General features: G+C 38.6%; 1 protein-coding gene across 8 annotated transcripts; it reads left to right on the plus strand.

Moving 5' to 3' along the window:
• Positions 1-27,591, plus strand: INSIG2 (insulin induced gene 2). 8 transcript variants are annotated; one of them, XM_067742159.1, is made up of 7 exons: positions 59-97; positions 3,839-3,927; positions 14,390-14,782; positions 21,053-21,177; positions 24,314-24,480; positions 24,657-24,756; positions 25,807-27,591. In XM_067742159.1, exons 3-7 carry the CDS (start codon positions 14,539-14,541, stop codon positions 25,846-25,848), a joined length of 678 nt encoding a protein of 225 aa, XP_067598260.1. In that variant the 5' UTR covers positions 59-97; positions 3,839-3,927; positions 14,390-14,538; the 3' UTR covers positions 25,849-27,591. The 8 variants fall into 8 exon arrangements, with proteins under 8 accessions (XP_067598259.1, XP_067598267.1, XP_067598260.1 ...); XM_067742158.1 differs by lacking the exon at positions 3,839-3,927 and having other exon boundaries at positions 1-97; XM_067742161.1 differs by lacking the exon at positions 3,839-3,927 and having other exon boundaries at positions 92-221.

Below are 27,591 nucleotides of genomic sequence, written 5' to 3' on the forward strand. Positions count from 1 at the left end.
CGCACAGGCGCAGTGGAGCTCGGGAGGAGTTGTGGGAGGGGAGGAGGAAGCGGCGGAGGGGCGTGGGGGCCGGTCCCAGAAGATGGCGGAGGCGGGGGTGAGTTGGGATTCCCCGGGGAAGCGCGGTGGACTTGGTGCTGAGGGAAGGGGCCTGAGGAAGGTGGTGGCCCTCGGGAAGAGGAACCGCTTGCGTTTTTGCAGCCTGGGAACCCTGCTGGCAAGTACGAGGAGCTAGGACCACAGATGGGGCCTGAAGGGCGAGGGGCTCTGCTTAACCTGGAGAAGGGTCGGCGAGATCCGGAAGGGGACACCTGGGTCGGGGAGAGGGTGTAGGAGAGGCCGAGGCTCCCCGGTCAGTGGAAGAGTGTCCGAGCGGAAAGAAGGCTGGAGGACGGCGGGAAGGGCGACCCCGGAGATCTGCTGGGGTGGAGGTCGGCGGGCTGTCAAGCATAGAGCTGTCAGGACTCGGCAGGCTCGTAGCCAGGGAGACCAGACTCAGGCTTGGGAGGGGGAAGGATCCGAAAAGGTAGGTATTGTAGAATGCTTAGAATCCGCCAAAAGGTATGTTGATATTGGGTTGAGGAGTGGGACTTCGGCATTTTGGATTGGAATTGGAAACCTCTGGAGTAGGTGTATGGTAAAGACAAAGATTACTCTTTTCAAGACCTAGAAGTCGGTTGGTGATAGTTTCTTGGATTTTAGGGTTGGTCAGTGGGGATTGGCAATCTGGTAGAGGAAAGCAGTGTGGATAAAACTTAAGTGATAGTGACCCATGTCCAGTTAGCATTGGCAGAAAGTTAGTGAAGTATGGCGTTAGCTAGATAGTCTAGGGAAATATGACTAGGAAGAGCTGACTGTTTTGTAGGGTTATTGAGAAAATGCTTCAAGAAGGAATGAGTAGTCTTGACAGCTGGGGCACCGAGACTGGCCGGGATCACTATTGCAATGGAGCTGAGGATTGTGGGGGGGGGGGGCGGGGGGGAGACAAGCTCCTGTCTTGGGTGCAGGAGGAATGAAGGCAGTCTGGCAGAAGCTAGGTTGTATCTTCCAACTTTGGGGTTTGGCCCTGATAGGGAACCATTGAGTGAAAAATGAATGAAGGGATGCCCCCACTAATAAGGGCTCCCCAGAGAATAGCCCCGTACTCTTCCTGTTTCCTCCTTTTATTCTTTCTCTGGACATTACGTTGAGTAGTGTGTTTTGTTATAGTTCTCAGTACATACCTGATATAAAGTGACGAAGCTATGAATCATGTACATTTATTTGGTAAAGAGGTTGATTCTTTTTAAACTGACAACTGTTGCTTTTACGTGTGGTGGACTGAAAAGGAAAGGATAAAATGCAATTGAGAAATTTAATGACAGAGCTTGTTTTCATTGTTATCAGAAAATTATTCTCAAACGATGGAGTAACCTTTTTAGGGACTGAGATTGGTCATTTAAAAGCAATAATGGGATGCAAATGTTGCTTGCTTAATGGTTTCTGTGTTTGGGTTTTAATGTTGACAGGAAAGATGAGTTGCAGGGTCTTCAAGGCAAACATGTTTTTCTTCCTAAAAGTTTTTAGCGTCCATAGCCTACGATTCACATTTGTGTGCTTTTGTTTAAGGAGAGTTTCATTGACTTAAGTGTGTTTTTCCTAACTGTAATGCTTATTCTATTTTGAGAATGCCATTCTAATTACAAGAGCATAGGATAAAAAAGATGTGAGGTAGTAATTTAATTTTATTATTTAGTAGCCTTTCTGATCTAAGCACCTGAAGAGACAGGTAATCTGAGGGAGTAAACATACTTCTGTGACTGCTCTTCCTTTAAAGAGAAATGATCTTGTATGGTTTTGGGGGTGTTGCAATTGTTAAAATACAATTGGTACTTAATCAGTTCTTAGGGAGATTTTGTTTGTATGCTTGTTTTCAAATGCCTGTTGCCTGGAAGTTGTTTCAGTGGCAAATGTAAACTTTGATTTTCATCTGCAAAGCTGAGAATCACTTATTTTATTTACCTGAAGGTAATAATAATCCATTGACAGGAAGCCATAGACTGGGAATAACGTTTTTCCAGTTTTGATGATTTGTTATTATCTATCCAAACTATTTGAACTATTTTTCTTTTTGTTCAGTAACGTACTTTATAGAAATTGTAGGTCAGGGCTCAAGGTAGAATTTTTCATGTTCTGTGGAAGTTTCTTCTTTGTCAGTTTTTGGAAAAAAAAAGTGTTATTTTGGTATTAACAGTAGTTTATCAACATGGCTTTAAAAACTGTTTCTTTTGTGGCATTTAAATTGTTTCTGTATGGTGTTTGTAGAAAAGGCAGTTGTGAAATGGGAAACACTCTGGACATGGAGTCAGAGTGCTTGGAGCTAGTCCTGGTACTACCCGGCAACAGTTTTATAATCTCAGAAAGTTATTTTTGTAAAATAAAAAGATTAAGGATTAAAAACACCTGCCTACTTACTAGGATTATTGTTGAGGATCTATTGAGATATTGTCTTTTAAATAGTATCTTTATACCAGAGACTTCTTCCCTGATCAGAAAATTATTTCTTGGGTAATCTAAATTTTTCAAATATAGGTTTTTAAAAAAATTTTGAGAATCGAATTTATTGCTGTTGTAACAGTAACATTTAAAGGTATAGATACGCTCTAGGAAGATATTATCAATACATAATCAGAAAACCAAACTTGAAAACAAACAAATTAGGGATACTTATTCCAAGAGCTTTCACTTTAAAATAACCTACTCCCCTAATGTGTGACTATTATAAACAACATGCTTTATTTAGGAACTTAGTTGTTGCATAGTAGGCGGTGAATGGTCTTGTGGAATTTTTTACCCCTTTGATGAGTCTGGCCATTTCTAGGAGTTCACTTTACATGTTTGTCGTAGCAAGACCCAGTAGTACACATTCTTGATCTTGTCACTTCACTTAATCACTTTGGGTCTCATTTGCTTTGCCAGGAAACAGATCACTGGTTCTTAACTTCTTTTGGATCATGAACTTTTTGAGTACTTGATATAAAAATGTCCAACTCCCTAACCGGAAAAATGCACATATCCACAACTTTTTTGGTTTTGTTTTACATCAGACTCACATAGCCCCTGGAAGAGATGAACTCCCATTCCCTTCCATTTCTTACATTTTAGGATACTGTGATTCTAAAGCATTTTAACTTTTATTTTTGTCTCCAGTAATTATATAGTATTGTATTATTATGTAGTCACAAAATTAGCTTTTTGGACTTAAAAAATAGCTTAAAAAATCTTATTCAGGTAAACATGAAACAATTGTTGTGTTATTTTTAAAGACAACTTTTGGGGTGAAGAAACTATAAACAAGCACTTTCAGAAAGGTTGAGTAAACAGCTGTGGCAGAATTACATAAATAAACATTGTAGAAAGTTTCTAGCAGCCTGGAAATAGAATGCGGAAAGAGTCTAGCAATCAGTGTCTCTCAGTGGGAGAACATTGCGTCTCTGTGGGAATTTGGAAACATGTAAGGCCATGTTTGGTTATCTCAGAGTGGGGAGGGGGCGTGCACTGGCATTTAGTGGGCACGAGCCAGGGCTGCTAAATGTTTTTCAATGCTTAGGGCAGTTCCAAACAACAAGAAATTGCCCTGCCCAAAATGCCAGTGCTCTTTGACAAACACTGGTGTGTGATGTGAGATGGGACCTACCACACCAGAATAGCTTTTTAAAACTGAAGCTGTTTTGTTCTTTTAAAAATATTATTCAACATAAAATTCCCTTTTGGAAAAATTCACAGACAGAAACAATTTACTAGATATACTAGAGCAATTTGGGTTACTTAAAATGTGTATTTACTCTTTGTCCTCTAGTAGCTGTTTTAGTAGCAGAAAGCGGGAGGTATTGTTGTGTCTGCTGAAGTTTGGGAAATGAGGAGTCAACTCTTGGTCTAATACTGTCTGTAAGTTGGCCATATGATTTTTTTCTTTAATACATATTTTTACTCCTGGATCTAGTACTTTTAAAGAAAATTTATTTGTTTGTACATTTATTCTTATGGTCTTTCTGGTTGGACATTAATTTACATTAGTACCTTGAGAATATTTACAGTTAAGATTGTTTTCCAGTGTCTGTCCATCTTTTCAGTAACCAAATCCCCTTCTATAGGGGATGCCAAAAAAGAAGTCTAAGGAGTTGGGCTGGAATGGGACTCAAGTTTTAGAGGAAAGAGGATGGGTTTTGGCATCAGTCAGATGTAAGGTACAATTCCAGTTCTAATACTGCATGTCATGTGACCATAGGCAAGTTGTTAAGTCTCTTTGACTTTATATCTTCATTTGTAAAATGTGGATGATAATACCTACCTTTAGCATTATTTTGAAGATTAGAGTTACTATATGCCTGGCATGGAGTAGGCCCTCCATAAATGGGTGCTGTATCATGATGATAATGATGATGATGAATTCTGTAGATACTGAACACTGTAGAACACATGACATGCTGACATGCTGGATACCACAGCAAGGAATAGTCTGCAAGACCAGGTCAAGGGGAGATGTTTTCTATGTTTTCTAGGATTTTCAGTAGGTGTTTAGAATATATTTTCCTATGAATCAGCTATAATATGTACTGTTTTCTCAAGGCTGCTAAGCTATAGAGCTCAGTGATGTTGTACAGTAAGTAGGTTTGTGAGCTTGAGGATAAAATTCCCCCCTTGGGTGTTGGGCACAGAGCTTTGAGTGTGGTAGAGGCACAGTAAAAAAAAGTCTATTGGTTCTGTTTATAACGTGGAACTGATAGGCTGTGAAAGTTACTAGTGCTTACAGATGTTCTCATTTTCATACTGATTATTTCTAAACTCAACACCCCCACCCCTCCCTCCAGTTTACACATGGGTTTTGTTCCCAAAATTCATTTATAAGGTAGTTTGAAACTTGGAAGCTTACAGGACATATATTTTAAAGATGATTAACTGCTAGGTTAGGTTCACCTTCCAAAAGGCCTGCTTAGGAGAGACCTTCAAGATGGTGGAGGAGTAAGACGTGGAGATCACCTTCCTCCCCACAGATACATCAGAAATACATCTACATGTGGAACAACTCCTACAGAACACCTACTGAACGCTGGCAGAAGACCTCAGACTTCCCAAAAGGCAAGAAACTCCCCATGGACCTGGGTAGGGCAAAAGAAAAAAGAAAATATAGAGACAAAAGAATAGGGACAGGACCTGCACCTCTGGGACGGAGCTGTGAAGGAGGAAATGTTTCCACACACTAGGAAGCCCCTTCACTGGCGGAGATGGGCGGTGGGTGAGGGGGGAGAGCTTTGGAGCCACCGAGGAGAGCGCAGCAACAGGGGTGTGGAGGGCAAAGTGGAGAGATTCCCGCACAGAGGATCGGTGCCGACGAGCACTCACCAGCCCGAGAGGCTTGTCTGCTCAACCACCGGGGCGGGCGGGGGCTGGGAGCTGAGGCTCTGGTTTCGGGTTTCGGAGGTCAGATCCCAGGGAGAGGACTGGGGTTGGCAGCGTGAACACAGTCTGAAGGGGGCTAGTGTGCACAGCTAGCCAGGAGGGAGTCTGGGAAAAGGTCTGGACCTGCCTAAGAGGCAAGAGACCGTTGTTTCAGGGTGCGCGAGGAGAGGGGATTCAGAGCACTGCCTAAATGAGCTACAGAGATGGGCGCGAGCCGTGGCTGTCAGCACGGACCCCAGAGACGGGCATGAAACGCTAAGGCTGCTGCTGCCACCACCAAGAAGACTGTGTGCAAGCACAGGTCACTATCCACACCTCCCCTCCTGGGAGCCTGTGCAGCCTGCCACTGCCAGGGTCCCATGATCCAGGGACAGCTTCCCCGGGAGAACACACAGCACAGGTCAGGCTGTTGCAATGTCATGCTGGCCTCTGCCGCCGCAGGCTTGGCCCACATTCCATATGCCTCTCTGCCCCACTGGCCTGAGTGAGCCAGAGCCCCCTAATCAGCTGCTATTTTAACCCCGTCCTTTCTGAGCAAAGAACAGACGCCCTCAGGAGACCTACATGCAGAGGAGGGGCCAAATCCAAAGCTGAACCCCAGGAGCTGTGCGAACAAAGAAGAGAAAGGGAAATTTCTCTGTGCAACCTCAGGAGCAGTGGATTTAATCTCCACAATCAACTTGATGTACCCTGCATCTGTGGAGTACCTGAATAGACAACGAATCATCCCAAAATTGAGGTGGTGGATTTTGGGATCAGCTGTAGGCTTGGGGGTTTGTTTTCTGCATCTAATTTGTTTCTGGTTTTATGTTTATCTTGTTTAGTATTTAGAGTTTATGGTTATTGGTAGATTTGTTTATTGATTTGGTTGCTCTGTTCCATTTTTTTTTTTTACATAGAGATATATGTATATTTTTTTCCTGTTTCTCTTTTTGTGAGTGTGTATGTGTATGCTTCTTTGTGTGATTTTGTCTGTATAGCTTTGCTTTTACCATTTGTCCTAGGGTTCTGTCTGTCTGCTTTTTTTTTTGGATAGTTTTGAGCGCTTGTTATCATTGGTGGATCTTTTTGGTTTGGTTGCTCTCTTCTTCCTTTCTTTTTTTTTCTTTTAATTTTTTTTTATTTTTAATAATTTAAAAAATAGTTTTATTTTTATAACTTTATTTTATTTTATTTTAGTATTATTTTTTCTTTCTTTTTATTTTTCTCCCTTTTCTTCTGAGCCATGTGGCTGACAGGGTCTTGGTGCTCCGGCCAGGTGTCAGGCCTGTGCCTCTGAGGTGGGAGAGCTGAGTTCAGGACATTGGTCTATCAGAGACCTCGTGGCTCTACGTAATATCAAACAGAGAAAGCTCTCCCAGAGATCTCCATCTCAATCCTAAGACCCAGCTCCACTCAACGACTAACAAGCTATAGTGCTGGACACCCTATGCCAAGCAACTAGCAAGACAGGAACACAACCCCACCCATTAGCAGAGAGGCTGCCTAAAATCATTGTAAGGTCACAGACACCCCAAAACACACTACTGGATGCGGTCCTGCCCACCAGAAAGACAAGATCCAGATCGCCTCATCCACCAGGGCACAGATACCAATCCCCTCCACCTGGAAGCCTACACAACCCACTGAACTAACCTTACCCACTGTGGGCAGACACCAAAAACAACAGGAACTATGAATCTGCAGCCTATGAAAAGGAGACCCCAAACACACTAAATTAAGCAAAATGAGAATACAGAGGAATACGCAGCAGATGAAGGAGCAAGGTAAAAACCCACCAGACCAAACAAATGAAGAGGAAATAGGAAGTCTAACTGAAAAGGAATTCATAGTAATGATAGTAAAGATGATCCAAAATCTTGGAAATAGAATGGAGAAGGTACAAGAAACATTTAACAAGGACCTAGAAGAACTAAAGAACAAACAATGATGAACAACACAATAAATGAAATTAAATATTCTCTAGAAGGAAACAATAGCAGAATAACTGAGGTAGAAGAACAGAGAAGTGACCTGGAAGATAAAATAGTGCAAATAACTACTGCAGAGCAGAATAAAGAAAAAAGAATGAAAAGAATTGAAGACAGTCTCAGAGACCTCTGGGACACTAAACGCACCAACATTTGAATTATAGGGGTCCCTCGCAGTTCTGCCCACCAGAAAGACAAGATCCAACCTTGTCCACCAGAATACAGGCACCAGTCCCCTCCACCAGGAAGCCTACACAACCCACTGAACCAACCTTAGCCACTGGGGGCAGACGTCAAAACAACAGGAACTACGAATCTGCAGCCTATGAAAAGGAGACCCCAAACACAGTAAGTTAAGCAAAATGAGAAGACAGAGAAACACGCAGCAGATGAAGGAGCAAGGTAAAAACCCACCAGACCAAAAAAATGAAGAGGAAATAGGCAGTCTACCAGAAAAAGAATTCAGAGTAATGATAGTAAAGATGATCCAAAATCTTGGAAATAGAATGGAGAAAATACAGGAAACTTTTAACAAGGACCTAGAAGAACTAAAGAGCAAACAAACACTGATGAGCAACACAATAAAATGAAATTTAAAATTTTCTAGAAGGAATCAGTAGCAGAATAACTGAGGCTGAAGAACGGATAAGTGACCTGGAAGATAAAGTAGTGGAAATAACTACCACAGAGCAGAATAAAGAAAAAAGAATGAAAAGAATGGAGGACAGTCTCAGAGACCTCTGGGACAACATTAAATGCACCAACATTCGAATTATAGGGGTCCCAGAAGAAGAAGAGAAAAAGAAAGGGACTGAGAAAATATTTGAAGAGATTATAGTTGAAAACTTCCCTAATATGGAAAAGAAATAGTCAAGTCCAGGAAGCTCAGAGAGTCCCATACAGGATAAATCCAAGGGGAAACACACCAAGACACATATTAATCAAGCTATCAACAATTAAATACAAAGAAAAAATATTAAAAGCAGCAAGGGAAAAGCAACAAGTAACATACAAGGGAATCCCCATAAGGTTAACAACTGATCTTTCAGCAGAAACTCTGCAAGCCAGAAGGGAGTGGCAGCACATATTTAAAGTGATGAAAGGGAAGACCCTACAACCAAGATTAGTCTACCCAGAGAGATCTCATTCAGATTCGACAGAGAAATTAAAATCTTTACAGGCAAGCAAAAGCTAAGAAAATTCAGCACCACCAAACCAGCTTTATGACAAATGCTAAAGGAACTTCTCTAGGCAGGAAACACAAGGGAAGGAAAAGACCTACAATAACAAACTCAAACAATTAAGAATATGGTAAAGGAAAATACATATTGATAACCACCTTAAATATAAATGGATTAAATGCTCCAACCAAAAGACATAGACTAACTGAATGGATCCAAAAAACAAGACCTGTATATATGTTGTCTACAAGAGACCCACTTCAGACCTAGGGACACATACAGACTGAAAGTGAAGGGATGGAAAAAGATATTCCATGCAAATGGAAATCAAAAGAAAGCTGCATTAGCAATTCTCATATGAGACAAAATAGACTTTAAAACAAAGACTATTACAAGAGACACAGAAGGACAGTACATAATGATCAAGGCATCAATACAAGAAGAAGATATAACAATTGTAAATATTTATGCATCCAACATAGGAGCACCTCAATACACAAGGCAAATGCTAACAGACATAAAAAGGGGAAATTGACAGTAACACAATCATAGTAGGGGACTTTAACACCCCAATTTCACCAGTGGACAGATCACCCAAAATGAAAATCAATAAGAAAACACAAGCTTTAAATGATATATTAAACGAGATGGACTTAATTGATATTTATAAGACATTCCATCCAAAAACAACAGAATACACTTTCTTCTCAAGTGCTCATGGAACATTCTCCAGGATAGATCATATCTTGGGTCACAAATCAAGCCTTGGTGAATTTAAGAAAATTGAAATCACATCAAGTATCTTTTCCGACCACAATGCTATGAGACTAGGTATCAATTGCAGGAAAAATTCTGTAAAAAATACCAACACATGGAGGCTAAACAATACACTACTAAATAATCAAGACATCACTGAAGAAATCAAAAAGGAAATTAAAAAATACCTAGAAACAAATGACAATGAAAACGCGATGAGCTAAAACCTATGGGAAGCAGCAAAAGCAGTTCTAAGAGGGAAATTTATAGCAATACAATCCTACCTCTAGAAACAAGAAACATCTCAAATAAACAACCTAACCTTACACCTAAAGCAATTAGAGAAAGAAGAACAAAAAAACCCAAAAGTTAGCAGAAGGAAAGAAATCATAAAGACCAGATCAGAAATAAGTGAAAAAGAAATGAAGGAAACAATAGCAAAGATCAGTAAAACTAAAAACTGGTTCTTTGAGAAGATAAACAAAATTGACAGACCATTAGCCAGACTCATCAAGAAAAAAAGGGAGAAGACTCAAATGAATAGAATTAGAAATGAAAAAGGAGAGGTAACAGCTGACACTGCAGAAATACAAAGGATCATGAGAGATTACTACAAGCAACTGTATGCTAATAAAATGGACAGCCTGGAAGAAATGGACAAATTCTAAGAAAAGCACAACCTTCCCAGACTGAACCAGGAAGAAATAGGAAATATACACAGATCAATCACAAGCACTGAAATTAAGACTGTGATTAAAAATCTCCCAACAAACAAAAGCCCAGGACCAGATGGCTTCGCAGGTGAATTCTATCAAACATTTAGAGAAGAGCTAACACCTGTCCTCAAACTCTTCCAAAATATAGCAGAGGGAGGAACACTCTCAAGCTCATTCTATGAGGCCATCATCACCCTGATACCAAAATCAAAGATGTCACAAGAAAGAAAACTACAGGCCAATGTCACTGATGAACATAGATCCAAAAATTCTCAACAAGATGCTAGCAAACAGAATCCAGTAGCACATGAAAAGGATCATACAGCATGATCAAGTGGGGTTTACCCCAGGAATGCAAGGGTTCTTCAATATATGCAAACTATCAATGTGATAAACCATATTAACAAATTGAAGGAGAAAAACCATACGATCCTCTCAATAGAGGCAGAAAAACCTTTGGACAAAATTCAACACCCATTTATGATAAAACCCTCCAGGAAGTAGGCATAGAGGGAACTTACCTCAACATAATAAAGGTCATATATGACAAATCCACAGCCAACATCGTTGTCAATGGTGAAAAACTGAAACCATTTCCTCTAAGATCAGGAACAAGAGAAGGTTGTCCACTCTCACCACTCTTATTCAACATAGTTTTGGAAGTTTTAGCCACAGCAATCAGAGAAGAAAAAGAAGTAAAAGGAATCCAACTTGGAAAAGAAGAAGTAAAGCTGACACTGTTCACAGATAACATGATACTATACATAGAGAATCCTAAAGATGCTACCAGAAAACTAGTAGAGCTAATCAATGAATTTGGTAGAGTAGCAGGCTACAAAATTAATGCACAGAAATCTCTTGCATTCCTATGCACTAATGATGAAAAATCTGAAGAGAAATTAAGGAAACACTCCCATTTACCACTGCAACAAAAAGAATAGAATACATAGGAATACACCTACCTAAGGAGACAAAGACCTGCATGCAGAAAACTATAAGACACTGATGAAAGAAATTAAAGTTGATAGAAATAGATAGAGAGATACACCATATTCTTGGATTGGAAGAATCACACTGTGAAAATGACTATTCTACCCAACACAATCTACAGATTCAGTGCAATCCTTATCAAACTACCAATGGCATTTTTCACAGAACTGGAACGAATTTCACAATTTGTATGGAAACACAGAAGACCCCGAGTAGCCAAAGCAATCTTGAGAAAGAAAAACGGAGCTGGAAGAATCAAGCTCCTGGACTTCAGACTATAATACAAAGCTACAGTAATGAAGACAGTATGGTACTGGCACAAAAATAGAAGTACAGATCAATGAAACAGTATAGGAAGCCCAGAGATAAACCCACACACATATGGTCACCTTATTTTTGATAAAGGAGGCAAGAATATACAATGGAGAAAAGACAGGCTCTTCAAGAAGTGGTGCTGGGAAAACCGGACAGGTACATGTAAAAGAATGAAATTAGAACACTCCCTAACACCATATACAAAAATAAACTCCAGATGGATTAAAGACCTAAATGTAAGGCCAGCCACTATAATACTGTTACAGGAAAACATAGGCAGAACACTCTATGACATAAATCACAGCAAGATCTTTTTGATCCATGTCCTAGAGAAATGAAAATAAAAACAAAAATAAACAAATGGGACCTAATGAAACTTAAAAGCCTTTGCACAGCAAAGGAAAGCATAAACAAAACGAAAAGACCACCCTCAGAATGAGAGAAGGTATTTGCAAATGAAGCAACTGACAAAGGATTAATCTCCAAAATTTACAAGCAGCTCATGCAGCTCAATATCAAAAAAACAAACAACCCAATCCAAAAATGGGCAGAAGACCTAAATAGACATTTCTCCCAAGAAGATATACAGATCGCCAACAAACACATGAAAGGATGCTCAGCGTCATTAATCATTAGAGAAATGCAAATCAAAACTAAAATGAGGTATCACCTCACACCAGTCAGAATGGCCATCATCAAAAAATCTACAAACAATAAATCCTGGAGAGGTTGTGGAGAAAAGGGAACCCTGTTGCACTGTTGGTGGGAATGTAAATTGATACAGCCACTATGAAGAACAGTATGGAGGTTCCTTAAAAAACTAAAAATAGATCTACCATACGACCCAGCAATCCCACTACTGGGCATATATCCTAAGAAAACCATAATTCAAAAAGAGTCATGTACCACAATGTTCATTGCAGTACTGTTTACAATAGCAGGACGTGGAAGCAACCTAAGTGTCCATCGACAGATGAATGGATAAAGAAGATGTGGCACATATATACAATGGAATATTACTCAGCCATAAAAAGAAACGAAATTGAATTATTTGTAGTGAGGTGGATGGACCTGGAGTCTGTCGTACAGAGTGAAGTAAGTCAGAACGAGAAAAATAAAATACCATAGGCTAACCCATATATATGGAATCTAAAAAAATAAGTAAATAAATGTTCTGAAGAACCTATGGGCAGGACAGGAATAAAGATGCAGATGTAGGGAATGGACTTGAGGACATGGGGAATGGGAAGGGTAAGCTGGGACGAAGTGAGAGAGTGGCATGGACATATGTACACTACCAAATGTAAAATAGGTAGTGGGAAGCAGCCGCATAGCACAGGGAGATCATCTCGGTGCTTTGTGACCACCTAGAGGGGTGGGCTAGGGAGGGTGGGAGGGAGGAGATATGGGGATATATGTATATGTATAGATGATTCACTTTGTTACAAAGCAGAAACTAACACAGCATCGTAAAGCAATTATACACCAATAAAGATGTTAAAAAAAAAAAGGCCTGCTTAACCCAATATACTTTGATTCAAAAGGAGTTAACCTAATTTAATGAAACAAATATGAATATGTAGAGCTCCTACTATGAGCTAGGCACGTACCTGTCTGGGTACGTAGGCACAGCAAAAACTTGATAGTGAATAAGACCTACATAGAAATTTTATAATCTGTAAAGCAACTATACATATCATCATAAGGTACCTATAAGAAGTGCCATAGTAAAGGTTTAAATAAAATACTTAGAGATTCAAAGGAAATATCCCAAGATATACTGTTAGGTGGGATAATGGTAAGTTATGAAAATAGTCTGTATAATACTTTCCCACTTCAAAAAAAGTATTCATAGAAAAAGAATTTAGGGCAACATGTAACAATTTGGGAGGCTGAACATAATGGTATGAATGAGGGCTTTGGAGCCAGACAGACTGCATGGATTTGAATCCCAGCTTGCCCTCTTACTAAGGCTGGAAACTTGGTTGAGTGACTTAACCTTTCTTTGCTTTTACACCTCACCTGTAAAATGGACATAATTGCACTTACCTGTTAGGGTTATTGTGAGAGTTAAAAGGACAGCTCCTAGATAGCCTCAAATGTTACTTGTCTTAAACATATACAAAGGAAAGTTCACGTTGGTTTAGAGGGGTGAGTGAATACCTAGAGTGACTGTATTTGCAAAGTTCTAGGTTTTAGCCATGTGGATCAAACTTCTTAGCATCTAGCCAAGAGGTTATTCGTTATTTTCTTAGCTCACTTTCTTCTGCTTCCTACTGCAGCTTTCTCATAATAGCTCCCATGATTGCAACAAGGGCAGACCGGGTCAAGGCAGGGGTGGGACACAACTCGGGCCCTGGTGACAGCGGGTCAGGTCTGGTTTCTGTGATTGGTGTATGTGTGAGTGAGTGGGTGGTCGTCTGTTTTTTTGTAAGATACTTTTGTGCAGAAATTCACATATATCAACATTAAACATCAAAAGAGATCATTTTATTCCCCTATGGAGATGGTCCTCACGAGCAAGTCACATTTTATTCAGAGCAATGTAACATTTTCAGTCAGAATATGTTGATTTTCTGTAAAGTAGAAATTTATTTATTTTCTGTAAAGTGTAAAAATTTCTACCTAAATCTCCAAGCCCATCAGTTACTTGGGCTTGGAGATTTGGGTAGAAGAAACAGAAACCTGATTTTGATCTTCCAGTTTCTAGTAGAAGTGTCTCAGATAACCCGTCCTGCTTTTTTCACTGATGTGGGGCTAGCTGTTTTTACTATTATTCTAACCTTTTAGTCTCTTAGCTCACTAATTCTGTCCTAGTAAATATAGATTTAGCACTTTATTTTTTATTACATCATTCATATAAAATGCTTTTTAAATGTCTTCTTATTCAGTAAATAATTTAAATAAATATATAAGCTTGTCAATTCATTATTTGGCCTTTAAAATGAATTAGTATTGAAATCAGGAAAATTGTATAGTCATTAATTAGACACATTGATTTCTTTTTTCTTATCTCTTGCAGGATTTCTGGTAGGTCCTATTTTAGGACGAGATGCAATATTGTTGAAACGCCAATCTGCTTTGGTTCAGGCAGTTGGCTTTTCAGCTGAGAAGCCATTTCTTCTTCCTCTTTTTAAAATTTTTTTGCTGACTTACTGAACTTATGAAACCATGGCGGAAGGAGAGACACAGTCACCTGGGCCCAAAAAGTGTGGTCCCTATATCTCATCTGTCACTAGCCGAACTGTGAACTTGATGATTCGAGGAGTAGTGCTGTTTTTTATTGGAGTATTTCTTGCATTAGTGTTAAATTTACTTCAGATTCAGAGAAATGTGACGCTCTTTCCACCTGATGTGATTGCAAGCATCTTTTCTTCAGCATGGTGGGTACCGCCATGCTGTGGCACAGCTTCAGGTACGTGAAGGCCATGTCTGTAACACTTAGAAAGGAATTAGGGTAAATGAGTGTCAATATTGTCTGGGCAATACTTTAAAAAAATTAGCTTTATTGAGGTGTAATTTAAATAGAGTGCAATAGACCTGTTTTAAATGAACAGTTTGATGAGTTTAGACAAATACATAGAAGTCATGTAACTACCACCACAATCCAGGTATAGAACATTTCTATTACCCCCTAAATTCTCCTGTGCCTTTTTGCAGCCTACCCCCAGCCTCAGGCTGTCACTGGATTATTTTTGCCTGTTCTAGAATGTGATATAAATGGAATCATAGAGTTTGTACTCTTTTGTGTCTGATTTCTATCTGACTGACCCATATGACTTTTAAAAATTCAATCCTAAAAACAATCTTGATTCTCTTAGGGATGAGGCTTTTAACCTCTTAATTTTGTTCTTTCGTCAATCCATCTCATATAAACTTATTTTAAGTTATTTTGTTGATCATCATCACTGTTTAGTTTTAAGGTTTTGACATGTATGTTATCCTCTGGTTTTTGAAGTAGATAAAAACTTGAAAGATGATGACAGTCGACCCTTGAACAACATAAGGTGGAATTTATGTGTGGATGTTTTTCAATAAATACGTACTACACAGTCCGAGGTTGGTTGAATCTGTGGATGTGGAACTGTGGATACAGAGGGCTGACTGTAAAGTTATATTCAGATATTTGATTGTATGGAGGGTTGGTGCCCCTAACCCTCATGTTGTTCAAAGGTTGACTATAGTTTTATTCAAGTTTAAAGCTTCATGTTGTTATTTTTTACATTTTTGCATGTGCTTTTTTTCTTGGCATCTTGTTTTTAGATATACATTCAGAATAATAGATTCTTAAAGAGATCAGTAAGGTAGATTCTCTTTGCTTAAACTCATTATTATCCTATTTAGATCTTGTTTTTGGTGGACGGTGTGTATTGGATAAAGTGGAGCATTTCAGAATGCTGTATTGATGATGCGCTTCCATGATGGATAGCTCTTCAGCTTTTTCTAATGAGACCAATAGACTGATACTATTTTATATAATAAAGTAATAGAAGGAAGCCATAATCACGTGGTAGAAGATAATTCTGATTGAGAGAGAAAAGCGCTTTTACGAATGTCTATTTGGTGTCTCACACCTAATATACATAACTACCTTGCAATATAATGTAGATCCTCCTTGATTTCCGTCCTAGAGCTAGAGGGCCAACAGTGAGGAGTTAGGTGTGAGACATTTTAAAATGACCTTGGGAAACTTACTGGACAATTACATAATCCCATTGTGTGGATTGAAGGGCATTTTGGTGGTAAGGTTTCAGCATGGTTTATATATTGATGTCTCACTATTACAACATTCCCATTAAAAGAGAACTTGTAAAGGTGATGATTCTTAGTTTCCCCAGATCTGTTGTTATTCTCTGAGAGAACAGGCAACATAGTCCAAACAGACAAAGTATAAATTACGTTTTATTATTCTCTGTTGTGTCTACCAGCCCTCATGTATTTTCCTTTCTTTCACTTAAGTTCAGAAGAAAAAAAGTTTTCCCAATGACTTTTTCTACTTCTTTGTTTATTTTCTCCTATGGTAGAGCTGCTGTCTCGCTACTAATAGAAGCTTTTCAGGACTTGGAAGAACATGTCTTTTCAGAATAGACAAAAGGAAGGTCAAGGGAGGGAAATGATTGCTTATTGAATGTCTACTGATATTCTGGGCATATCCCTTAACCCCAGGGATCTGTAGGGCAACGTTGGGAGTGAGATGTTTGCATTGTGCCTATTTTGGGGGGTTGAGGAAACAGATAAGGAGAGGATATCAATGAGTCCAGGGTTCCAGAGCCAAGGAATGGCATGGCTAGGTGAAACATCACATGCTGGGGAAGGGGGCAGAGGGAGCCACTCATCCTTCCCTCTATTGGGTATCTCTTTTGAACCTTCCACACTAAGTGCCAGGCTTGGATGGAGTGCAGTGGCCTGTGCTACACATTCTGGGCTAGGGCAGGAGAACTTGGCTGAGGTTTCATTCTACCTCTATTATGGAGAGGAACAGGGGTTACATCTCTGCCTGTGATATGGGCGCTTTTGCCACAAACTCACATTTAGGAAGGAAAACTTGTAATGTTAATGCTACATTTTAGTCACTTTGTCCCTACTTTCCTGCCTTCTCCCAGCCGCTAGGCTTGTCACATTTACAAACCTAACCTCATATCATTCCATGTGGAGGATTTGCATTTACGTTTCTTGCTTAAGTGTTTCTTCTGAAAGCAGTGCATTCTATGAGGTGCCCAGCAAATGAAGGGAGAGAGGCCTTGGGGAATTGAGATTCCAGTTAACGCTGCTGTTGATGTTGGGTAGGTCATGGTGTTTAGTAGGTGGGGGGTGAGGATACCAGGTTTGTGTAAGTTGCCAAAGATGGAAAATGGACTCTTGCATAATCACTGCCCCCTCCAATTTTAGGGAAAATATTAAAGAAAAAAAGTAAATGCTGTAAGAAACAGTGTGTACAGTTTGCGTTGTGTATATGGTATGTATATGTTTTTGTGTATATGTGTTGTTGTGCATTTTCAAAGCTCTTATCATGTTAAATCAGAAAAACTGATAATTGTCCTTTGATTTTCCTGTCCAATTAATATTCGTAGACTGAGCAGCTACCTTCTGGAGGGTCTCCAGAATCACCACTTTCTACTTGTAAACCCAGTGCTGGAAAATTTGCTAGTGGTGCTTCTGGAGGGACAACTAGTAGAGGACTCTGATAAACTCCTTTTGATCCCATTTTCCTTTTCCTGGTTCTCTGTTTTTAGTTTAATAATGTTTGGTGTTTCAAGTTGGTTAACTTCTTTACGTGTGCAGTGCATTGGAATTGGAGTTAAGAACCTCTTGAATGTGATTGAGAGCTACAAAGGAATCTCTCTGAGGAATAAATAGGAGAAAAAAGATTGTGTGGATAAAATAACCGGAGAAGTTGACTAACAAACCACGAGTCAAGTTAATATCTAATTTAAAAATGAAAACAAACAGATCTTTTCTGTTGAGTCATGCAGTCAGTCACCCAATTCCTGGAGAGTCTTAGAAGGCTCCTCCCTTTGTCTCTCACTGCCCACATCTGGTTTCCAAGTTTTACATCTCTCCCTTGTCTCTTTCTTGGTCTAGGCCCTCAACCGCTCTGCTTGGAATTTTCAGTCTTTTCTTTTTCTGCTTCTGATTTTGTCCCCCCTGCACCCCAAGTCCCTTCTCTCCTGTCCTGTGTTGTACACTCACTGCTGGAAGAACGATTGGCCCTCTCTCTGGCACAAGTGTGATGGTGTTATTTTCCCAGTGACTGTGGGGCAAGTCTCTGTGATATGGCCCCCGCCAACTTGTATCCTTCTCAGACTCTTTCTGGACCCGAAACTCCCTTTCCGCCTAAAGTTTCCAGTTTCCAGATGATACCAGGTATTTTCTGTTGTCTGTGCTTTTCCTCAAATGCTTTCCTTTGATTAGAAAGCCCTTTCCAGACCACTCACCTGCTGAACACTCCTGCCTCAAGGGTCACCTCTTCTATGAAGCTTTCCTGACACACTCGCACCCTGCTTCCCCTCGGCACACACCAGAAGACTGGACCCCCGGGCCCTTCAGTGCTGCCCCTAACACGTTACTCTACTTAATTGTTTCTGTGGTCATTTTGGGACGGGGGTCATGTCTTACTCATTTTCCCTTTTTAAATCCCCAGTAAACACCAAGAACTCAACACATTATGGAGGTTTAAGTATTTGTTGGATGAACACATTGCTTATCCTGTCGTAGTTTTCCATGAAAGTATATCTCATTCAGTGGTTGTGCTTTTTCAGCCCCTTTTCCTTGAAAAATGTTTGATTGAACTGTTTCTCTTAGCGCAGCACTGCATTAAAAACATGACCATGAAAAATGATGACTTAATATTGACATTTTACAAACTTCTCTTGTTTTTGGTCTTGGTACCCTTCAACTAGTCACTGGGAAATAACTGAAATATATCACAAGAAATGTGGTTTTTGCATCAGAGAACCATCTGATTAAGCAGGACTGTGTTTGCATATGATTTTACACAGGCATGATTTTAACAGTCTCTCTTGTTAAAATAAGAAAGTGGAGGAAGAGGACAAGAAGGCCAGACACACTTCTGCTGAGCTCTGAACAGTGCAGCCTCACTGTGCTGTAGATGTTGCTCTCAGACTCTGCCAGGCCTTTATTTAAAGGAAAGAAAGAAGACATTTAATGCGAAGTGACAAGCTCCCTCGAATTCTCCCTCTCAGTGAGCGTCCAAGAACCATGCATACTCAATGGATTTGATTTTTATTGGCAAATCCCAAGGTTGGCAGCGTGGCAGTTTAAATTTCTTTTTGTGTTTTTGCTTTCTCTCCTCAGTTGTCTCTCATGTGTGAGTCTGACATCACATGCATAAAAATACAGTCAATTTTACTGATTTATATCTTTGCACACACATCAGTACTCTCTGTGTGATAATTCTTTACCTATGGCATCAGCTGCTGAGGAAAATTGACTTGGAATATCTGATCTTAGTTGATTTCCTCAGCAACAGGCAAAGGGAAGAAAGAGAGAGAGAGAGAGAGAGAGAGAGTGAGGGATGACACATGAGCTGCCAGTTTCATGACCCCTTGAGAACAAAAAAGAGGTAATATTCATTTAGATATATTTCAACTGTTAGGCATGCTTGTTGCCACTTTAATTTTGTAGAAATTTGGAAATGCTGTCAGTTAATCTCACAGGATTTTAGAGCAGAACCTTTTAAATAGGAATATAATTTGAAACTTTTAAATTTACTGGTAGCTGTTGGAGCTCTGTGTTGCTGAAGTTTGTTGTTAATGTCTTGATGGTCTGTGAACCATCTATCCTCAGCAAAAGCCTAATCAGCAGAGCACTTTCAGTTTTGCGGGTTAGAAAATGTCTGCATCATTGCAACATCTCCACTCCAGATGAAAGGGTGACGGTGCAGCCTGGTTTTCATGCTGTTCCATTGGTCTGCTAGCCTCTGATGTTTGATATTAATTGATTTCTGTTTTTCCTTTAAGATTGAATGCATTGTTTGTGAGATAGAGCTAGCCAGTACCAGGCCAGGCAGGGGCTTCTAACCCCTCAGGCATAGGTTTGGGTGCAATAATTTCATGATACATCATAGGTAATACTGGACATTTTAAACATACTTTTGAACTGATGTGACAGTTGTGTTTTTATTACCAAATGGCAGCATAAACATTCTGTTTTTAGGAAGATGAGCAAATTAAAGCTGCCCAGCTATTTCCTGTTAAATTTAATCTGTAGAAGTATATTCTCCTTAAAACTTGTTGAAGAATGTTTTGGTTCATGAAATACTCTTTTTTTAATGACTAACTTAGCATTTAAAATCTTCTCCCAGTGAATGAATAAAATGTTGAGGTTTGTCAAGTATTTAAGTTAAAAATTGAGTTATTCATACTGATTAATTGCACCATTAGTATTCAAAATGTTCTTTCCAAAATGCAGAAATATACCAAAAAGGTTTTTTCTGATCTTTTAACAGTGGATTTAAATTTTAACTGAAAACATTTAATTCTGTAGACCATGTTTCCTCCATCTGTCCTCTGCAGAATGAGTCTTACAAGTAGATTTCTGTTGCAAGTTTCCCTGCTTTGACAGTCTGACCTAGAGTCTCATTAGAGGGCCAGGTTGGAAGGGAGTTGTCCGGACAAGGCACTAGACACAAGAGACTGAGTGAGACAAGAAGCTGGGGGGACAAGAATTGTATGTGTGGCAGGACAGCTATAGCCATCTAATACAACGTATATGATGAGCTTGTACGTGTTTACACTTCGAGATTCTCTTTAGATTTGTGACATTTCATAGCATGCTTCGTGGTTATATAGCTTAGAGAGAACATTGCTTAACTGCCAACTGCTTTGATGCTTTCCAAGTCTCGGAGATATTAGTAGTAGAAAAGTAGCATGAATCATCTAGTCCAATCTGCTAAATTCTGAATCATACGCTGAAGTAGTGTTTTGCCTATTATAATTGAGAGTACTGTTGTACTCATGTACAATGCTATCTTCGATGGTGTTATCCTCACTGTTTTTTTCTTTTGGAAGGTAAGTTTAAAATATCAACGATTAATGTTAAGTAAGTTGAAAAGCTTTTCTAGAGAATCTTTCAAATGCTTATGATGGTTGTTGTGACTCTTAGCTTAAGTTTTGCCTGTATACCATTGGAGATGACTTAATTTTTTCCCTTTTTTTCCCCACAGCCGTGATTGGGTTATTATACCCCTGCATTGACAGGCATCTAGGAGAACCACATAAATTTAAAAGAGAGTGGTCCAGTGTAATGCGGTGTGTAGCCGTCTTTGTTGGTATAAATCATGCCAGCGCTGTATCCTTCCTGCTGTAATGAAATGCGTAATAACAAAGCAGCTTTTGACAAACCAAAGGTTAAACAGTCCCTCGCAACTTCACTGTTGTCAAATTGTGATATGCCCACTTAGTCATAAAAAGAATGCACGCCGCATTGTTGAAGCATCATGGGAGCACCTGTGCAATTACAGTGTGGGGTATAGCCTTTCATTTCAATCCCTATTTTTCGATATCACTCAGAACTTTGCACATTTAAAAAATTTACATGGTTTTCTTAAATTAGGTTACTTGATTACCTCCATCTAGTTTTGGTAACTAGCATTGAAACAGATACATTTTCAAAGGAATTTCTTTTCTCTCTTCACTTAAGATTTGTCAGTAAGGACATCTGGTGGCTTCAGGTGCTGGTTGGTTTTTTGTTCTGTTTTGTTTTTAATTTGAAGAATATATATATATATATATATATATATATGTATATATATATTTTAAAGACTGTTATTTATTGGTTTTAATCAACACCAACAAACCACATAAATGTTCTTAAAAGTGGCAGAGGCAGAAATAGCCAACTTAGACTGTGGCCCAAAAGAACTTTTTTTCCTAAGTTACATATTTTTAAAGTTTGATCATTTTGAGGATTTTGATATTTTAATTTAGTGATTAATGAGTATTTTCATAGTGTCCTGGCTAGAAGGATAAGGTAGCCTCTATGACCCACCTCTCCTCTGCTTCTACCCCCCAGAAAAAAATGTCCACCCCCAGAACAAAAGTTTTTGCCCTCATAAGGATTTTATCCTGTCATCCTCCCTACTTCCTCCCTGCCCCGCTGACCTCCCAACTTCCCTTTGTAGAAGAGGGTCTGGGAAATGCTAGTTCAGTCTTCCCTTTTCTGGAAGAGATGGCTTAGAGGATGGAGGTGGCAGGAGCCTTCTCTTTGGGGAAGAGACGATGTGTGACTCAGGCTGACCAAGGTTTCCTCCTGTAACTCTGTGCTGGGCTCAGGGCTGGCAGTTAGATGGAGAGAGTGTGGGTCACGGGGCAAGGAGATTCCAGCGTCTCTAACAGCATGTACTGAGGTGTTTTGGAGAAGCTGGAACCAAGGAAAGAAGCAGGGTCCTAGATTCTGAAAGCACGTCTACCTTTCTGTTCCTAGTCACGCTGGCTCTTGGAGATCTGCGAATTTGGAAGTCCCTCAGTGGCTCTTATTATTTTGTTTTTTACCCTTTTGTCTTAAAGAGTTTCCCAAAATGTTTAGTTTGGTGAAATCTTTGAGAATTAGGATTTTATAACAAACAAATCTAGTGGTTAGGAGGACTTTAAAAAGGTAGACTCGTACAATATTATATCTAGAAGAAAACTTAGAAATCCCCTAGTTCCACATTTTCTTTATAAAGATAATAAGAGAAATGAAAGCTAGAGAGGTTTCGTACTTTGCTAAATCATACATACTGCAAGGCTGCTCCAGAGCTGAGGCCAGACCCTGGAGATCCTGACTCGAGTCTAGGAACATTCCTTCTCCTACCGAGGAGCCCCACAAGTGTGTAAATTCGTCTGTCTGGTGGATTAGACCTTTCTATCCTAGACAGTTCAGGTATTTTTAAGTTGAGTAATTTAGATAACCTTTTCTGGAATTAAAAAGACTTACATATCTAATTTAAATTCTTTACTTTGGTCATTCTTTTCTTCCTCTCAATGAAATCCTTAAATATAGTCATCTTAGCTATTCTGTTCATCCTTTAAGCAGAATCCAAAATGTTTACAAAATATATAACACAGACTTAATATTAGGTTACTTAGACTTTAGAAAATCACATTGTACTATTTTTAAGATTGATGTTTTACCTGTACCCTAGAAGCCTCCTTATTTTGCTTTGACTCTTAGCAAAGTTAATTTAGTCAGCAAAGATAGAACCCAGTTAATGTCAAATTCCAGTCTTTACAAGAATGTTTATTGCATAGAGAAATCAGAGTGCACAAGTGCTTCTTTGGAATTTGAGGTATAATACTCACTAAAGAATAAAAGCTTTTTCAGAAAGCATGCCATAGACTATAGGTCTCTTGATAAATCAAGCCTAAACAAGGACTGACCAAGAATGGCAGTCTGGGCGTTCAGGATACCCGCTGGTTGGGTAGGAGGGGGGAATGGTGGTAAACAGCAGGGTGTTAAAGGAAGTGGAAGATGGTTTTATATGTATTTTTGGAGCTTCCCCTCTCTTCTCTGTAGTTGCAGCATGGCCAGTTTGGCAAGATATATAGTATCCTCTGGGGAGCTGGATATAGAGCCAAGATGTGGCCTTTGGGACATAGATAATGCTCTTTTAATGACACTTGAAATTAATTCCTTTAGTGTAATCCTCTAGCAAAGAAATGAGAAAATTGAATTTATAAAGCTTCGTTTTACCCAGAGATTTTGAAGTAGAAAAGGGCTGTACATTTGTGAATAGGTGCTTAAGTAGGTGATGGAAATAAAACATCATTTGAGCAAACTGTCCTATACCAGAAAGTCTCAGGCACCAAAATAGCTTGGCAGGTTGCAAGATAATGTTCACTTCAGGGCTTTATCCTCAACAAATTAAAACTAGAACAGTTGACATAATAGAAAGGGATAGTGTGTCCTTGGTACTCTTGTTTCTGGACTGCATTATTATAAAATGTGTCTGTCAGTAAATCACATAGAGAATGTGGTACCCTGTTAAATAGCTGTCAACTCTTCTATTTGCAAGTTCCTGTATGATTCTCAAGTAATTCTAAGCCTGTTTGAGAAGTAATATCGGTTTCCTTTTTGGCAAAACTGTGTTCCTTTAGCAATACTTGTGTTTCGAGGCTTCTAGTTACATTTTTTTGCAAGGAAAGCATTTCTTAAATAATGGATCTGATCTGATAATCGGCAGTGTATATACTGTGCCATTTTTTTGGAGAGATTAACACGTCAGTGAGATCTGTTAGTGAAGTATCATGCCCTCTGTGCGTCTTTAGTACATATCGGAGATAGTTTTAAGCCTCCCTAGTCTTGTACACTGTATTAAAAACCTGAATGCACTCTAGACTATGCAGTCTATTCCCTTCTCAACATTAACATCTTTTATTTTAGAAAAATGAACAGGTGATTTTATTTGGTTACAAATTTAAAGATGACTCTTTAACACTGATCTCAGAAAGTGGACTTTGATAACAACATACAGTTGTCTCTCACACTGGCTGCACTATCCATTGGACTGTGGTGGACTTTTGATAGATCTAGAAGTGGTTTTGGCCTTGGAATAGGAATTGCTTTCTTGGCAACTTTGGTCACTCAACTGCTAGTCTATAATGGTGTTTATCAGTAAGTATTCTTTTTGGTGCTTGTTTCCTAAAGTCTCAGAATTGAGATTTTAAAATTGCATTAGCCAGTTTAATCTACAGAGTAACTTATTTTGTAACTTATTTCCATTGTAATTATCTAAATAAGTGTCATTGTACTTCCTTTGTGAGTTGTTAAAAATCTTTCTATTATTCTAGATATACATCTCCAGATTTTCTCTATGTTCGCTCTTGGTTACCATGTATATTTTTTGCTGGAGGCATAACAATGGGAAACATTGGTCGGCAACTGGCAATGGTAAGCTCATGCTCATTTACTTACCTTTCTGTTATTGAGATGTAAGACAGGTTTTCTCCATACAGCAATAGAATAAGTCATTTGGAAGAATTTAATCACAAGTGTATTAAAAATGGAAAGAACCACTGGATAGAAAAGCTAAAATGTGTTATGGATAGGGTGATACGATCTATCCTCCAATTTTTATTAATTAATTTATTTATTTTATTAGTCTATACGTTTCTACTCCATGAAAAAGGGACAGTTTTAAAAGTGAGAAGAAGCGCTGCTTATAACTATGTTGCTACAATAAATATAAATTAGGACTATCTCCAGCAAATCAAGATGTTTGATCATTTTAGTTAAGAAGGAAAAGGACATTGTTGATAAGCCCAGTCAGAGAGGGCAAAGGTCAGGGACTGGCATTCAGATGCCACAGCGGTTTCATGAATAGGTGCTGTCACTTTTACCATTTTAGCCAGCTGAGAGAATTGAGTGGTTTACATTGCTGTCTTTTTGGTAGTCTAGCCACCCAGTTATCCTAAATCCATTGGTTTACTTTATTTTGAATTATGGGTAGACATTTTAATAGCTGTCCTTTCAAAATATCGTTTTGACCAGAAGCTTTTGCTAATATAGTAGATTTTTTCCTTTCAATTTTAAAGTTATTTGAAAAAATATTATCTGAATTCACAATATTAGTCCTGTCCTTAAGTTCATGACCTTTCCTTTGCTAATATGCCTTAGTGAGCACACAAAGAAATTTATTTTGCTTCCTTTCATGTTCTAGGATTGATCTAAATCATATACTGTTATCATTTACTTGTAATGTAGAAATATCATTTTTTCCCTGCTTTTGGCTATGCCCCTTTCAGTTCTAGAATGCGAATTTCTTTTTTCCTTTCATAATTGTCATTTAATCCTAATAGTTGTATAACTCTCAGATTCTTTGAGGAATAAAGTGGGCATATGTTAATAAACTATTAAGTTTAGACCTTTTTAGTTTATATGGAAATTGCTATTCAAAGTAAATATTAATCTGTTAACCTTTTAACCTTTTAATTTTTACAGTATGAATGTAAAGTTATCGCAGAAAAATCTCATCAAGAATGAAGAAGGCAAAAACTTATCTTTTGTACAGAAAAACAAGACGAAAAGGGCATGTAAATGATAGCTATACCAACAATACTTCGGACTATAAAATTGCCAGGATGCAGTTTTTCCCTTAATTGGTGTGTGTATACATATACACACATATACACACATACATATGTTACTGCAATCTGTGATTGCTTCATCTGTAAATCAAGTACAAACCTTTATGTATTTGACTTAAATAACTGTAAAATATATATGCACTACATTAAAAAACATGTTGATTAATAGATGAAATTTTTAATTTTTTAGACATACCATATATTGTATCACAATGTTGATGTGCCAAAATATTCAGTTATCGTCATGCAGAGTATAAGAATGCTTTGAACAATTTATAGACTTACTGAAATAAAATATGAGGAAAGCCAAAAAAAAAAAAAAAGCAAATGGAAAGTGGTATATTCTCTTTTGCTTACTGTTGTGCCTTTTTATTTTTCTAATATATAGCAGTACGAGTTATGGGTGCCCTAATGTGTGGTTAGTTTCTATTTTAATGTTGTCTCAGAGAGCTTTGGGTGTTTTAATATATGATGAAAAAGAACTTCCAGGGAACATTTTCATACCTGCATTACTGGAGAGAGTCCAAAGAGTAATTTTTGTTTCAACAGATTTTGCTGGAGGTGAAAGTGATCAGCAGGAGAGTTTATCAGCATCAAATTGTTTTGAGTCTAAATCTGGAAGAATACATATAATTAAAAGTAAGGACCATTGAAAAATTTAACTAGAGTAAATATGTTTTACAAATACAAAATGACCTTCTGGAGTGCCACAAAGTGTTAAGTGATATTAACTGTCATTTGCAGTACAGTATTACACTGCTTTTGCGCATGGAACACATAAGAATTCCTGAACAGGTCAAAATGAAGTTTCTAGTTGTCTTGGGTTCTGTAATCTGTTGGGTTCTGTAAAGAGAACCATTTGAGCTGGGCTGCTTCATATGATTGATTGTCAGTGGATTGCATCCGAGGAGTGGATGGGCACATAATTTCTTATGTATCCATGCGCCGCCCATTAATGAACAGTTCAAGAATGTGTTGTTTTAGAATGTATTGGGATGGCATATTGTGCATGGTAAGGATCCTGGTAACAGTTTTGTGCATATTTTTCCAACAACTGGAGCCTTTTGAGTATGATTTAAACATAGTCTTAGTTAACCTTTTCCCCCAGTTTTTATTTTTGAAATTGATGGCAATCGTCTGATACACAAGGGTGAAATCTGCTTACTCTGGAGGGGTGTGTATGTGTGTGTGTGTAGGACTGAGTGAGGGAGAGAGAGAGAGAGTGTGTGTGTGTGTGTGTGTGTGTGTGTGTGTGTGCATGTGCTCATGCTCTCTTAATATGTCAACTAGATATTTTTCCAGTTTTGATTTTAAAACCATTTCTGTCAGACTGAGATCTTGTATGCCAAACTTTAATCTGCTCTTATGTTTTAAGGCTGAAAGTGTGAAAATCCTAAGAGGATTTCCTATTGAATATATGTACACAATCTTAACTATAGTGGTGGTAAACATACTACTGTAATTTATTATTCTATCTTCCAGATAATGTTATTCATTTAGAACAAATAAGGTATATTTTTAGAATCAACTTTGTAAGCACTATAATTCTTTAATAAGTTATAAGGTCTATGATGTGTTTACTTTGAAATTTGCTGTTTAAAGCAAGATGTATTAAATATATAATTATCATCTTGGTTAA

This window comes from Pseudorca crassidens, chromosome 6 (genome assembly GCF_039906515.1).
Source record: "Pseudorca crassidens isolate mPseCra1 chromosome 6, mPseCra1.hap1, whole genome shotgun sequence".
Lineage (NCBI taxonomy): Eukaryota > Metazoa > Chordata > Mammalia > Artiodactyla > Delphinidae > Pseudorca > Pseudorca crassidens.